Raw genomic sequence first — 15,146 nt, 5'->3', positions numbered from 1 at the left:
TGAACACACACATACTCATGTTCTACACACAACTTTCAGGTTCATTTTGTGAGAGATTAGGGTTGAAAACATCAGTACAGACATGTTCTTGACTTTTTCGAAACCATCCTCCACACTGACAACAGATTTGTATTTATAACATATGAATCAGGCCATATTATTATTCCGTTGCATATTCAGGAATTCAACATGTCTTCCTCTCACTTATAAGCCATCTAATTTGTTTATTAGAGTTTCCAAGACCCTTTATTACGTTTCTCAAACCTATCTTCCCATCCACAACATTCTCCACTTCTGTCCCACAAAGCCTGTATCTCGGTGATGAACTATTTAGAGTTTTCCAAATGTACCAGGCCATTTCCCACCTCTTGCCTTTCACAATACCATTTATTGCCCCTATAATCACTCTAGTATTTTATAGGTAAGTCACTCATAACAAATATTATATTGTTCTGTCATTTTTCAATGAAATGACTATTATTTATCTTGGTATATTTCATGCTGAACCCAATATTTTGTGTAAAACTGTTTTCACTGACTAATTATGTAGCTGACTTTTGATTTGGTGAGATTTTCACAGAATTGAAATAACTGATCAGGATATATTTTTGACTACCAATAATAAGAAACTTTTAAAGAATAATTATTGAGTGCTCACTGTATACCAAGTTCTCTTCTAAATATGTAATACGCATTTATTCACTCAATCATCCCAGCTACCTTATTGCCCTATGATTTTTGTCCTCATTTTAGAGATGAGGAAACTGAAGCCCAGAGAGATTGAGTAATTTCCCCAAGAACACACAGCTAGTAAGGAGTGGGGTCAGGGTTGAATCCTACTGTCTGCCTCCACAGGTGATGTTTATCTGCTCCATTGCTTCCCATTTACATGTTGAAAGGATATCACTTATGACATCAAATAGCAACTAACCTCAACTTCCATTGATTCTATCGGTTCTACAGGAAATGCTGGGGTTATTTGAGACTTCAATATTGGAGGAATAGATTAAGTTCTCAAAAAGTTTTGAGAAAATGTATCAGACAGTAACATCTTTGAATGTAACATGTGCATTTGTGTGTGCATTAATTATTTAGCCACAAATAAGAAGGCTGAAAATATACCAGTCTCCACTATCGAAAGCAACTGAAGGCAATAGTTCTCAGTTGTGGAAGACAGAATCACGCATCTGTGAAGTCACAGGCACAGCTCACAGAAAGGTGCTGTGGAATTGACTTCTTTGGAGTCCTAGGATGCGAACATTTCATCTGAAAAGATACAGTGTCAGAAGTCCTTAAGGTATCCACCGAGAATAAATTACTTCTTCTACATCAAGCATCTTCTTCTCTTCCATATTCAACATAGTGAATTCAGAATGGAGACAATATATCCCTAAGTTGCAGATGGTGTTGCAAGCACCATTCATGTTTTGGACATTATGGCAGTGATGATCAGAAGAGAATCCTGTGGACCTACATTTCTGGTGTTTGTAGCAAAAGGATGACATCAGTAAGCCAGGTTCTGGGCAGAGCCACCTGAAGCCCAGGAGGCGGAGCCAGGTTCATCTGACTTCCACTAAGTGACCCACTAAGTCAGCTCTTACCATCTCACTCATAGCTGATTTTGAGATAGGTTTTTAACTAGTAAGCAATATGCTTAGATGCCCTGGCCTGTCTCAGTAAAAAGACAAGTGAAATGCCAGTCTAATCCCTTTGTTTTAGAAAGTATAGTTTCAACCAATGTATTTATTAGTCTCTTGGGGAGAAGCCAGATTTATAGCATTCCATTTTGTTTTACTCACAATAAATGCATGAACATGTACTGTTTTATCAATCTTTTTTTTCTGGTGCATGGCCTGGACATTGACTCAGTGAGACTCTCATTTATTAGTGAGAAAACTAATAGGAGGATATTTGGAGATGCAGAACTCACTAGAAAGCCAGAACATTTATTTGGATGGGATCTTATTCTAATCTGAGGTAGCATCATCAGGAAGAAATAAAGATCTACATAAGTTGCTCCCGGAGGGGGCTAAACCTGTCATTCGGCTATTGCGATTTCATCAAATTGATCATTGTAACTGTCATCTTTGTCTTGAAAAGCATCTGCCACTAACGAAGCCTGTTCCCCTTGGAAAAACTATTAGCTCTCAGTGAATTAAAGTTACGTAGCACACTGAATAAATTGTCTCCTGCATGAGACAGCATTTGATAATTCACACTTTTATGGGAAATATTGAAAGGAAATTTCTACATGACATGAGGTCACATTCCTAATTACAGTTAGCATAAAGTCAAGCCTTTAATGTTTTAGTTTCTAGCCCCTAAGGAATATTTTTCAGAATGGGTATACAACATTTTTAGAAGAAAAACAAAAGTTATTATTTTCTGCAATAATAAAATCTATTAAAGAAAAATGAAAACTTTGTGTATATTTTTTACTCCTGTGGTATTTTTAAAAAGATGAAGGACAGTAAGGCTCTATTTTCCATCTATATTTTATATACATATAGAATAGCACAGTGTTGGACCTATTTTAAACTAGTTAAGTGTCTTTCATGGTCTATAACCAGACAGGTTGAACTTCAAATTTATTTTTAATAGAGGGCTATCAAAAATGCATATGTAGATGGTACCTTTATCAATTTTTTATTAATTTGGCACGGGATTATATTATTATTCATCCCAAAGTAAGAAGTATATAAAAATCATCTGTGAATATTTCTGACATTAATAATAGTTGTAAAGTAGTAAGCTTTGTGCTGCTCATCAGTTAATGTAGACCATGGCATTGAGCATAATAGTATTTAACAAACTGTATGCTTTCCAAAAATGCTGTGTGGTTTTTCAGTTGGAGCAGCTTTTGATGTTTATCTTCAAGAGTTCCAATGGTGGTCAAACCTTTGGAGCCCCATTGAATTATTTTCAGCTCCTGTCACTATGACCAGCTAACACGACACCTAACCTCATCTGGTTATACAACAATAGCTCTAGTGGCTGGCAAGTAAGCCAGCTAATTGTCATGGTTTTAGTTTGAGGTTTCAGTTTGTTCCTTTGTGAGTAAAATGTATCACCCTATGATTTCAGTGATCCGAGGAGCAACTGGCAACTGTAGAGTATTATTTCACTGTTCCTATGGAAACATGTAAAATGGATTATAAAATACCTGAAATGTGTATTTTATTTGGTTCACTTTATTGTGAATATCTGATGCTACTTTAATGCTCCCTTTCTGATTATACTCTGGTTGAATTGTCTTCTGTTTAAGTTAAATCTTTAGTTTGCTCATGTCTTGTTTTCTTATGAGATACTTTTGCTTCTATATATTCTCAATAGTAGCAGATTCTTCTCAATTTATTGTATATTTTAAAAATGTATAGACAATTATTGTGTGCAGGAAGGGGTATATCCGGTCATCCATGCCAAAGCCCTCTTTCACCACGCTGGGAAACTTTCTAGAGAATGAATAGAATGTACAGTGAAGATCAAGTTCCTTCCTCTAACTAACTTTTGTTTCATTTTCTCTCCACAGGAACTTTTTACCCCTGAATGCAAGTTTAAAGAATCTGTTTTTGAAAATTATTATGTAATCTACTCATCCATGCTGTACAGACAACAGGAATCTGGTAGAGCCTGGTTTTTGGGATTAAATAAGGAAGGGCAAGCTATGAAAGGGAACAGAGTAAAGAAAACCAAACCAGCAGCTCATTTTCTACCCAAGCCATTGGAAGGTGAGTATTATGCATGCATTATTATTACATAGACTTATTACATATTTTAGTTTTCAAATTGACACATCTACCATGGCTACAAGAAACCTTCACGAAGTGCTGGAAATGTCATTTATTTTGATGTGGGTGATGGTTGCACAGATGCCTACTTAAGTTATTCATTTAGAATTTGTGGCCCTTATACGCTTTACCGTATTTGTGTATGTATGTGTACCAAGAAAAATCTCTTCTCTGCCACCTCCAAAGGCTCAAATCCTCACTGCTACAACCACTCTAACCCTTAGATAATTTAATTAATTTAAAACAATTTTAAATCTGTAATGATACAAATCTGTGATGATAAGTATATTAGAAAAAGATAATAAGTATATTAGAAAAAATAAGTTTTGAGTGTGGAATCAAAAGTATTTTCCATTTTGATATTACCTAGGTGAAAGTAATTACCTACTTGTCGATTATTATAATTACAGAAAACTAAGAGATAATAGCTTGACTCTGAAAGAACTTGCTGATGTTACACATCTGCTTTCAAATTGTGTAATTCTTCACTGTATACAGTTGTAGCATTGCTTCTTTTACTAAAATAATTTATCCACATTCATTTGTGTGCAGGAAGGGGTATATCCAGTCATCCATGCCTGATGAATGGAAACTTCACATTTACTTCAATCAGATACCCAAAGAGCGGGCTACAAAGTTTTTTTAATTAATCAACAACATCTGCACCTCTCTCATTAATGATTCTGCCAAAAGTGTCATTTACTTTTATCTATGTAACATTTGAGAATTACAAAAATATTTGATTTTAGGCTATTCACATGTGTTTCTATTCACGTTCTTTTGTTTACTCTTTTGCAGAAGATCGGATCTACAATAACTCAGTAAATATTTTAAGCTAGCTTGGACAGCTCAATTTTCTTTTTGTGTTTTATTCCTATAGGAAAGGCTTAGCCATCAAGAGAAAATGCATATTGTTTTCATAATGCATATTCTCTATATTGAAATAAGATAATTTAAAAATTTGAACAGTCAATTCTTCATCATCTGTGAGTGTATAATTTTCAGTTTGCCTAAATTCAGAAAATCACTCTTGTTGGTTGATACGACTTCTATAATTTCAGTGATGCTGACTTAGTGTCACTCTTAATTATATTTTTCTGTAGAACAATTTATTGAAACCCAAACAGTTAGCCACCAGGGCCTATGTAGGAAAAGACAGATTATTCCAGAGTCTGTAATATGAGTGAATTATTCTCAGTATATGGTGGATCATAAGGATGATTAGAGTAGAAAGAAGTTAGAGGATTTCCCTGTTCCTCCCAAAAAACACATCCATGATACACTTTCGTTGTTTTAAATAAATTTTGATAACATTGGACTTACCAATATTTAAATGCAAATTAAAAAATAAGCCCACAGAAGCTCTAACAAGACCATGGTTTATTTGCCACCGTGCTTTATCTCTTTTCACTCATTTTATGTTTTGTAAATAGCTAAGAATTGACTAGATTTTTAGAACCTTACCCTTTAGCTGCATAAATGTAACAAAACGCAAAAGGGCTGTTATGTCATTTAACCGAGGTAAAATTTGGGAACCAGTTATTTTGTATATCCCGTAGAAAATATCAGAGACAATAATGATGTAGTATAGAATGATACTTGGTATTTCACTCATGTATTTGTTATGTGTATATGAGTGTTTTGTGTGTATATATACACATATATATAAGAAAGAGAGAAACGATCGTTTTTATGTTTTCAAAAAATTAGCAGAAGTACTCTAAAAACAGTTAAGGGGGTAAGTACTAAAACAACAGAGGTTATCACATTGTTTACTTGATAGAGGAAAATTAATTTCAAACTTTCAAAACCCATACCGAATATAAATTAATTACGTTATTGGAATGTTAGGACAAATTAAGTACCTGGTTAATTATTGGTACTCTAGGGCATTCATATCTTTGTTATAAATAAATAATATATATATATATTTATACTTTAAGTTCTAAGGTTCATGTGCACAACGTACAGGTTTGTTACATATGTATACATGTGCCATGTTGGTGTGCTGCACCCAGTAACTCGTCATTTAGCATTAGGTATATCTCCTAATGCTATCCCTCCCCCCTCCCCCCACCCCACAACAGGCCCCGGTGTGTGATGTTCCCCTTCCTGTGTCCAAGTGTTCTCATTGTTCAATTCCCACCTATGAGTGAGAACACGTGGTGTTTGGTTTTTTTGTCCTTGCAATAGTTTGTTGAGAATGATGGCTTCTAGCTTCATCCATGTCCATGAACTCATCACTTTTTATGGCTGCACAGTATTCCATGGTGTATATGTGCCATATTTTCTTAATCCAGTCTGTCATTGTTGGACAATACAACTTCACTACATAGAAAATCAAGGTCAATGCTTCATGCTTTTGTCTGCTAATTTAATTAGTAGTAGGAGCGAGGGACTGGAATGTGCTTTCAGGATACGCATTAGTTCCTTTTGCTACCTTAGCAAGTAATTTAATAGAAACCTTATGTACATTTGCACCTTGAAGTATGTGTGCTGATGAAAACTCACATGATGCATTGATACTAAAGGCCACATTCTACCCCCTTGAACATAGGGAATGCATATGGTAGTTCATCTTAACTAAACCTAAGGGCTCTTCGTAAAATACATTAAATTTTCAAAAACCTAAAAAGCAGTTTGGGCAGCTCCAATGCACTTGTATTTCTGATGGCAGATGACTTTAATCCCTAGTTTTCCCCAAGCATCAGTCACTCTTATGTGTCCTTTCTCAGGACTTCCAGAAATCATTTTCTAAAAAGCCACGTGAACTACTGTGATTATGCCACCAGACACTATTTAGATAAATCCTCAGAGTTTATTCAGGTAGTTTCAGTTGCTGTCTTGCCATTCTGTTTCTGCCCTTGTATCATGTGAATTAAATAACGTAGCAGAAAATGAGGAGTTGCCTTCTGCTGCCCAAGGGTCTTTTTCCATGATTGTAGGAAATGAACATTGAAATGATAATCTCCTGAAGGCTCTGGCTTATGGGAAGAGAGTTATTTGTTATTATTTTGTGTAGCTTTGAAGTTGACACTAGTATGACTATGTTGATGGAGAGAAAGTAATTTAATGTTCTAGGATGTAAATACCACAGCTCACAAAGATTGATTGACGTGAATGAGAAGTTCAAGTGTTGATATTAGTGTGCAGTGGAAGGGAAGTCTGAGTTTTCTTTTTTTGAGAATTAAGTTAAATGCCTGTCATTCTCCTATAGAGTGTGTGTGTGTGTGTGTGTGTTTTACATCAGGGACCCACAGAGAGGCCATAGCTCCCATTTAAACCTTCTGTCCTAGACAAAAATCCATGCACACTCATGTACATATTTTAAGTATACAGACCAGAGAATGGGAAGGGAGTAATGTTCTCTGTGGGCTGGAAATGATTGTTTTACAACAGGAATTCCTTCTCAATGGAATTGCTTTACTTCAGGGAAAACAGAAATGGGCAAACTGCAGTGGTCTATGCATGTATGGATGGACCATTCTCACACCTAACCAAGCAATGTTTGCTTTTCCTCCTCCTTTCTTCCCATCACTAGTTGCCATGTACCGAGAACCATCTTTGCATGATGTTGGGGAAACGGTCCCGAAGCCTGGGGTGACGCCAAGTAAAAGCACAAGTGCGTCTGCAATAATGAATGGAGGCAAACCAGTCAACAAGAGTAAGACAACATAGCCAGATCCTCACAGGTGTTGTGACTTATTCGTCCTGAGCACAGTTGAGTGATTTATCCTCACCAGACATTCCTGCTCCGTGGCTGAAGAGCAGCAGGAAGTAAGCTAATGCTTATTCTTTGCTGTCTCCGAACTTCTCTTGCAAGTGGATAAATCTCAACCTGTTGCGCCCCCCACAACAAGAAGACACCTGGATAACCAGCTAAACTCAGACCATGGAATGCCCTACCAGATATGGAATGCCTTTTTAATATCTTTTCTGTGACTGTGACACTTCATGTGAATGACATACTTCACAAGTACACTCGATACCTTGCCTGCTGACAGCTACCCATAATCCTTTTTGAGTCCTGTTTCAGCGAAATCTATGTGTTTAAGTTCAATTTTGTAGCACACAAATAATATTGAGTAATTTCTAGTTAGACGCTGTAAACCTGTGCTATTATGGATTTCTCTTCTTCCCATTTTTACAGGGCTGCTCGCTCCACTGTCTGTGACTTTTGCAGGGATTTTGTTCCTCTAAATCTTAAATGTTGCAGTTGGCTTAGGTCGGAGAGCAATCAGGGAATCAGGAAGCCTTCTAAACCTATTATTACAAATTGCATCTATAAAGATTAAGATTGTTGTCTCTGGCTCACACTATCGATTAAACACACATATACGCTCTGTCCAGTAGCAGATACTGTGCTCCCAAGGTCGGTATTGCCTGGGTGGGAAATGGCTCAAACACAATCCAGGGAAGCTCTCTATGATATGTGTTTGACATCCCCCTCTAGTTTCTTTGTGTGTGTGTGTTTTCTACATATCACAAGCTTACTGGTAATGGTAACATTTGCCTTGCCCAGCGAGCAAGACCCACTGGTTTTTGAGAAAGTGGGTCCAAAGATTTCTGTAGGCCTTGTAGGCCTGATTAAGGTTCATTTTTCATCTATTAATTCTCATTATTTGGAAAAAAAAAAAAAAAAGGAAAATAATTACAACCTACCAGAATTGCGCTACCTAAATCCATTTCAGATATACTCCGTCCTGTTTTTAATGAACCAAACTTAACGCCATCCCCGTTTCTGGCTGCGTTCCCCTCATACTCAGCAGAGCATGGGCAAGACGGCTGTTGTGTTCTTTCCTGCAGCAGCAATGCAAACGTTAGTTATAAATTAGACTTTAATATTTTTGGTGTTTAATGACAAGTTTTTAAACTGGACATATTAGGAAAAATATTTTTTTTAGCTCAGCATGCTGAGTCCGGTACTGTGTATTTCACCAGTACATGCCTCTAACTCAGCATTTGGGGCTCATGTTGCCCAGTGGCTGGGTTAGAGGTGCCTTGCCATGATCTCAGAACACAGTCTGTTGAATTATCCTAGATGAAAATAAATAAAGGCAAACCAACACATTCATCCATCAGGATTTTGCTCCATTCCATTTATTTTCTTTTGTTTTATTTTGCATTCTTAATTTATTTCCTTTTTAATTTAATACTGTTTGAACTCTGAGCTTAGGGAAGACAACTACCAAGAAAGGCCAGGAACAGTTGGCTACACAGTGAAGATTCCATGCAAAATGTTCAATATTGGATCTAAAGGGGTTCAAAATGTTTCATACTAAACTGTTTGGGAATATATTTGTTAACTCTGTGTACACCTAATAAAATTCAATGTTTTCTTCCCAGAAGAGTTGAGTTGAGACCAAACTGAACCTCATTTATTGAAAATTATATGTGGGATCAATGTACTGGCCTCTTGTTGTTCTTTCTATGTGGGAGGATGACCCAGTCATCATTTTCCCCATCTGCACTGTATTTATTGGGAAATTATTTTGTCACTGCTTTCATAAATCTTCATGACAGCCCTTGCCCAGCATTAAAAAATTCTGGCCTGCTTAGCTGATTAAAGGTTTAGTATAAATTTAACTGTTTATGCTTATTTCATTTTCATATTGGATTCTACTTGAATAAATAAAAAGTTAGCAGAATGTTTGAGTAGATTTATTGTCAATGATGCTAAATTACAAATCTAACAAAATGATTCCTTTGGTCATTTTTGATTTGGTGTTATGTCATCTTGAAACCTATTTTTAACAGGATCAGTTAAAATATATTAGATAACTTCTATTAACCAATTATTTTCAGAAAACATATATCCCATAATATGTGGCCAACTATGAGTAATTAACTTGCAATCCAATCAAATGGGCTTATAGACACTACTTACAGCAACACTTCACACACACACACACACACACACACACACACACACACACACACACAGCAAACACCCCCATCTATTTGTTATGGATAATCAGCCCTACTTGCTGGTTTCTTTTTCACCTTGAAGTCTGTTTATTGGTTTAAATTAAGACAAGATTTATTTTTGTAAATGACTGAGATTTATGTAAATGTGTATCTGTTGTGTTTTATATAGGGGGTGTCTATAAGGGCATTTATCCCTATGAAGGATGTCAAATACTTCTAATATATGTTTAGACATATTGCAGAGGGGTCCTTGTTATTTGTAATTGAGTTGAGTTAGGTCATTTACTTTATGTCTGGTCTCACCTGTTGCATGGGAAGAGGACAGCACTGACAAGCTGCATGTAGTAGGTACCTGTGTATCAAGAACTGTTGGTATGTATTGCTAATTTGCATACAAAGAGTTTGTCTGCATTGTACAGTTTCTGTGTTTAATATCATTTGTTGTATTCACAAATACAACGTATTGAATAAAATATTTATATGAAGGCATATTAAAAAACATCAAACAACTTTATGTAACAAAATGGCATTGCATTACCCACCAATATAGAGAAATGTCATGTAAATAAGTTGGTAAACTCAATTTTCCCCTTTACCATGCCAAAGAAAATTTTAGCTCTTTGATGATACCTCTCTTGCTATTTGTTTGGGATAAGACTTCACCATTTTTTTCCCCTCAGAAATTAAGTTTGCTGTTATTAAGTAAGTGCAATCTGTCACTACTGATGTTCCGTATAGTAAATCTGATGGAATTCATTTGTATTTAAAGACCGTGTGTTTTGTACCTCCATGTGCATATGTCCATTGTATCAAGTCTCTATAATACTCCATTCCTTCTGCATGCATATCTGGTGTGGGAGGGTTATTTCTACTGATTTGTTATAGTAGCTGATTGCTTTGCCAGTCCCTCAACAATGCTCAGAAAAGTTGTTTTGGTATTTCAAGTGACAACATTTTTGTTTTCTAATATAAGATTGCTTTTTAAAACATTTTGCTACCACTTCGCTTTACTTGGAAAAATTAGAGAAGACATGAAAATTCTCCACCCTATGTAAAGAGCAAAATGAACATCATTTCATTCCAAATCCTGAAGAATTTGGAGATTCTTGCTCTAAATGTTTGCTTGTCCTGAATGTTTTTGGGTAGGAGTGGCTTAAAGAGATCCACAATGGGTCCAAAGGACTCCTGCTCCAGTTCTTCTAATAAATAGTTTGCCTCTTGAGCAAGCAGAAGTTCTTTATCATACTTAGCCACTTGCTTAATTAATGCTTTAAGCACTAAAAGTTATTTTTATCAGGATGAACAATATCAGATTTGGTTGTCTTTAAAAGCAAAAACCAAAAACTTCTTTAAGTTAGACACATCATTTAAAATTATCTCCCTAATATTGTGGATCATCATTAATATTTGATACACATTCAAGAAGAGACCACCACATTGACTAACACCCAATTGAGAAGATGAAAATAATTGAAAATTTTTTTTCCATTTTAATTCAGAACAAGGCTATATCAAGGGAAAGCGATTGGGCTAAATCCTCAATTTTTTTTTTTCCCAAAATGCAGGCATATCAAAATCCAGGATGTACATTGTCTTACTTTGAGTGAAATAGTAGTCATAGCTTAGGTTTCTTAGCCTACAATGTGACACATAGGGCCTGTTGACTCTCTTGAATACACAGTAGGGTTTCAAAGTGTTGACAGTTGAGTCTGCAAACTAAGGCTGAGTTTTATTTTAGTTTTTTTTTTTTTTTTTTTTCCTGGTTTTCACTAAGTCTAATTCCAATGTCTACTGGCAGAGATTGTATTTGCATTTGAGGTGGTGGAGGGCAGTACTTCCAAAGTGCTGTTGGAATCCAGATAAACTCAAGGAGCCCAGAAAGACAACGGGTATAATGTCTCTCCTCTTATGGCTTAGCACTTTTAGTTGACTTTTTTTGAAAAAGTCCTTGGGTGGAATACCCCAGTGATTATTTGCCAAACAAGCAGGGTTAGTGCCAACACCTTCTCTAAACTTGTTGCAGCCCTTCCAATTGACATTAATCCCACTGCAACTTCCTAAAAACAGGAACGAGCCAATGAGATTTGCTTATTTTCTCTCACCCATTGCAAGTTTGTTCTTGCCCTGCTTGTTTTTTTAGAGGGAGTTTCTATCGTAGAGTTGAAAATCACACTTAAGAAGGAAAGAGTTTATGTCTTTACATGTAACTATTTTATTTTTTCCAATCTAAATTCAATCACTTCTTAATAGATATATTGGTGTTTGCATTGCTGGCATCAAAACCACACACACACACACACACACACACACACACACACAAACATAATGGACAGAAATAAGTAAAAATAAAATATTTCTGTTTTCAAAGAAAAAGCATTCCTTAGAGTTTAGGTACCATGTAACTTACGCTATAATACAGTTCCGGTACTATGGTTTCTAACTAAATGAACACTAGAACGGAGCTGACTATAGTTTCATCTTTGTCCAAAATTTTAGATGAATCACACTTTGAACTTTATGGTATGATAATTTCTCCAATATCTAAATTCTTTTTCTGAGAAAACAAATGCTGAGGACATTTTTGACACTCTTCATACATGAGACTATGACAAAGAGCAGAACTTTTGTTGTAGCTGTTGTTAATAAAAAGGATAATAACATACAGAGGATTATAAGAAAAATAAGACATACCTGAGGTTTTGTGATGAGCTATAGAGAATCAAGGGCAGTTCCAGTGGAGCTGAGGCTGACAAAGTACCACCCAGCTGCCAGCCAAATTCACCCTTAATTTGTTTTTGTATGGCCTGGGAGCTCAGAAGGAATTTTTATTTTTTTTACAGCTTTAAAGTATTAAACAGAAACCAACAAAGAAGAATATGAGACAGGGACGTACGTGGTCCATAAAGTTTAACTTTCTGATCCTTAATAGGAGGATAAGCGCCGTGACAGATAAATCCAAAGGTCATTTGTATTACGATGGCTAGATAATGTAATGAATTCCAATGTCTGTGCATCAGCAAATACGTCATCAAAATTGCTACAAAACAATAATAATAGGTTGTTTGCAGCTTAAAGTGTTTAGGTAATGAAGAGGAAAGACTATAACCTACATTATTTATTGACTACTTATATTTCCCTCATTTTATGAAAGAGATACAATTTACATACTCAATAATAGAACTACAACATGGTTGCACTCCTTAATCTCAGGATAGAGATAATTTTTACAAATCTATTATGAGAACATTGTTAGTACTATAAAAATCAGCATCAGTTAAATGTTCTCTTAAAATAATTTTCAATATTAAATTTTTAAGTAACTCAGTGGATGCATATTTTCCTTATTTCTGGAAATATGACTTACAAAGTTTAAGCCATGACTCTAGAATATTTACATCATTAAAATAAAATTTCCAAGTAAAAATTTTCATCTTAAAGTAATATGGAAATGATTTTGCTACGTTATTCTAGGATTTTACAAAATAATTCACCTTTAGAAAAGAAGTGTTTTTTTTAGCTCTAAATAATTAAAGGTTGCCTAATGTGTATAAGTAGATTTACCTGTAAATATGTAAGGGAAGTCCCAATTATTGTACACTTTCATAATTCAATGTGAATTTCATACAAAGCAAAGTTTCACCATTAAGAAAAATAAACATTTTGTTCCTATCACTGAGTGAATATTTGTAATTTATATTTAAGCCATTTCTAGATTTTTTTTTTTTTTGGTCCTTTGTGAGCTTCTGAGATTGGTACCATTTTATCACAGTATTTCTCTTCTTGACTTCTTTGCATGACCCCAGGTTTCCAGTAAGTAAGGTATTCTTAGAAAAAAGAAAGTATTTTAAGGGAAATGGATGCATACTTCAGGGCCATTTTATATGTAACTCAATATTGTCTTTTTAAAAGGCCACATTACCATGGAATAAAATAAAAAATCAGATTTCTTGTACACATAACCCCTGCCCAGTTTTAAAAATGTGATCCCTTATTTCTAGAAACCTAAAATAGATATCCCTAAATAACAATTCATTTTTAAATAAATTATCAGTAGGTAAATATATACTGACACAGAGTATAAACAACTTCTGTCACTATTTATTTAAAATGTTAAATTGTACATTTTTCATAATTTCTTTAAGAGAATCTTCTTTGGTGAGTTTAAAGTGAGAGTAGACAAATAACTTAGTGGCTAAATGATTTAATGTCAAATGACTTAATGACCAGGTTTTGCCCTTGATCCAGCCCCAATCTGATATTCTACCTCCTGTGTATTTGTCTTCATTGTCCCCATGTTAAAATGTTGACTGATATGGAATTCTGGAAAAATCTGATCGATTGATTAATGTGAATATGCATGTTTTCCTTAGATTCTAATATGATCTTTCATGTGTAAGAATGTGGATTTCTAATAGCCATGTAACTCGATGTTTCTCAATTTGGGCCCTATTGACATTTGGGGCTGGATAATTCCTTGTTTGGGGGCTGTCCTGTACACTGCAGGATGCTGAGCAGTATCCCTGGTCTCTACCCACCAAATGCCTACAGCATACCTTCCCACCCCACCCAGTGTGACAATCAAAATTGTCTGTAGATGCTGCCAAATGTCTTTTGGGTGGAAAAATTGCTCTCGTTAGGAACCACTTGTGTTAATTATGGAAGAAACATTTTTTTCTAGGCTTATTTGCATCTGAATTTGCATAACTCATTTCTAATAGGTACTCAGATTTCATGCGTAATTCAGAAATAGAAAAACATACAATGGTCTTTTTAACCTGTCCTAGTGGTGAATATACATGGTTTCCTTTGCATTTATATGTTCTAATGGCCTAGAAAAAATAAGAATCCAGACCTCTCTCATGTAATTGTTAAGGATATTCTGAGCCAAGCCAGATTTCACATGCATTTCCATTCCATCCATCCCAGCATTCACAGTTTCCACAGCTACATATTCCATTCCCTGCAATAAAATACACATGGGTATCATGATTATGATCAAAATGTGCCAAATTTAAACATGCTATTATAAATCACAAGTGTCCACAATGAAATCATTTCATTCATCCTTGGTAGATTTTCTTATTGTGCAATGATGTTATCACATCTTATTAAACAGCTGTGAGACATCTTTCAAACAATTAGTGGCAGTTATTTTGTGCCACCCTTTACCGATCAGATAGTAACCATCCTGTATCACTCCAGCTAGGCTTTTAGGTGAATTTTGTTTTCCCTTAAAGAGCGACTTATGTCTGACCTATGAATAAATACTGAAAAACATAAAGCTCTTTGACATAACATGAGGCAGGCCAAGTAATCAGTGAAGAGAGTCGTATGTAGTAACGATGGGCAGAAAGCAAAGATCTAACTTAATGACACACAAAGAGTCATCTTTTACCTTCAACTAGAGCTGAGGAGGATAAGTATACATGT

The 15,146-nt window shown here is 35.3% G+C and overlaps 2 protein-coding genes across 13 annotated transcripts in view; one reads left to right on the top strand and one right to left on the bottom strand.

Annotated features, from left to right (window-relative positions):
* Positions 1-8,867, top strand: part of FGF14 (fibroblast growth factor 14) — a 693,748-nt gene extending 684,881 nt beyond the window's left edge. For all 11 annotated transcript variants that reach the window (XM_032151258.2, XM_058438052.1, XM_032151262.2 and 8 more), the window contains 2 exons: positions 3,530-3,728; positions 7,330-8,867. In XM_032151258.2, coding sequence (XP_032007149.1) covers positions 3,530-3,728; positions 7,330-7,466 — 336 coding nt within the window. In that variant the 3' untranslated portion in view covers positions 7,467-8,867. The remainder of the gene's footprint in view (positions 1-3,529; positions 3,729-7,329) is intronic.
* A 302-nt stretch (positions 8,868-9,169) lies between these two features.
* The window catches only part of ITGBL1 (integrin subunit beta like 1), a 295,436-nt gene continuing 289,459 nt past the window's right edge, over positions 9,170-15,146 (bottom strand). The window contains exons 12-13 of one of the 2 annotated variants that reach the window (XM_058438045.1): positions 14,569-14,676; positions 9,170-12,753 (exon numbers count right to left, since the gene is read on the bottom strand). In XM_058438045.1, coding sequence (XP_058294028.1) covers positions 14,585-14,676 — 92 coding nt within the window. In that variant the 3' untranslated portion in view covers positions 9,170-12,753; positions 14,569-14,584. Of the gene's footprint in view, positions 14,677-15,146 lie in introns of both variants that reach the window. The other variant, XM_032151257.2, reaches the window with a different exon arrangement.

Source organism: Hylobates moloch, unplaced genomic scaffold, assembly GCF_009828535.3.
Source record: "Hylobates moloch isolate HMO894 unplaced genomic scaffold, HMol_V3 SCAFFOLD_4, whole genome shotgun sequence".
Lineage (NCBI taxonomy): Eukaryota > Metazoa > Chordata > Mammalia > Primates > Hylobatidae > Hylobates > Hylobates moloch.
Note: the sequence above shows the minus strand (reverse complement) of the source record. Positions and strands in the feature narration are given on the sequence as shown.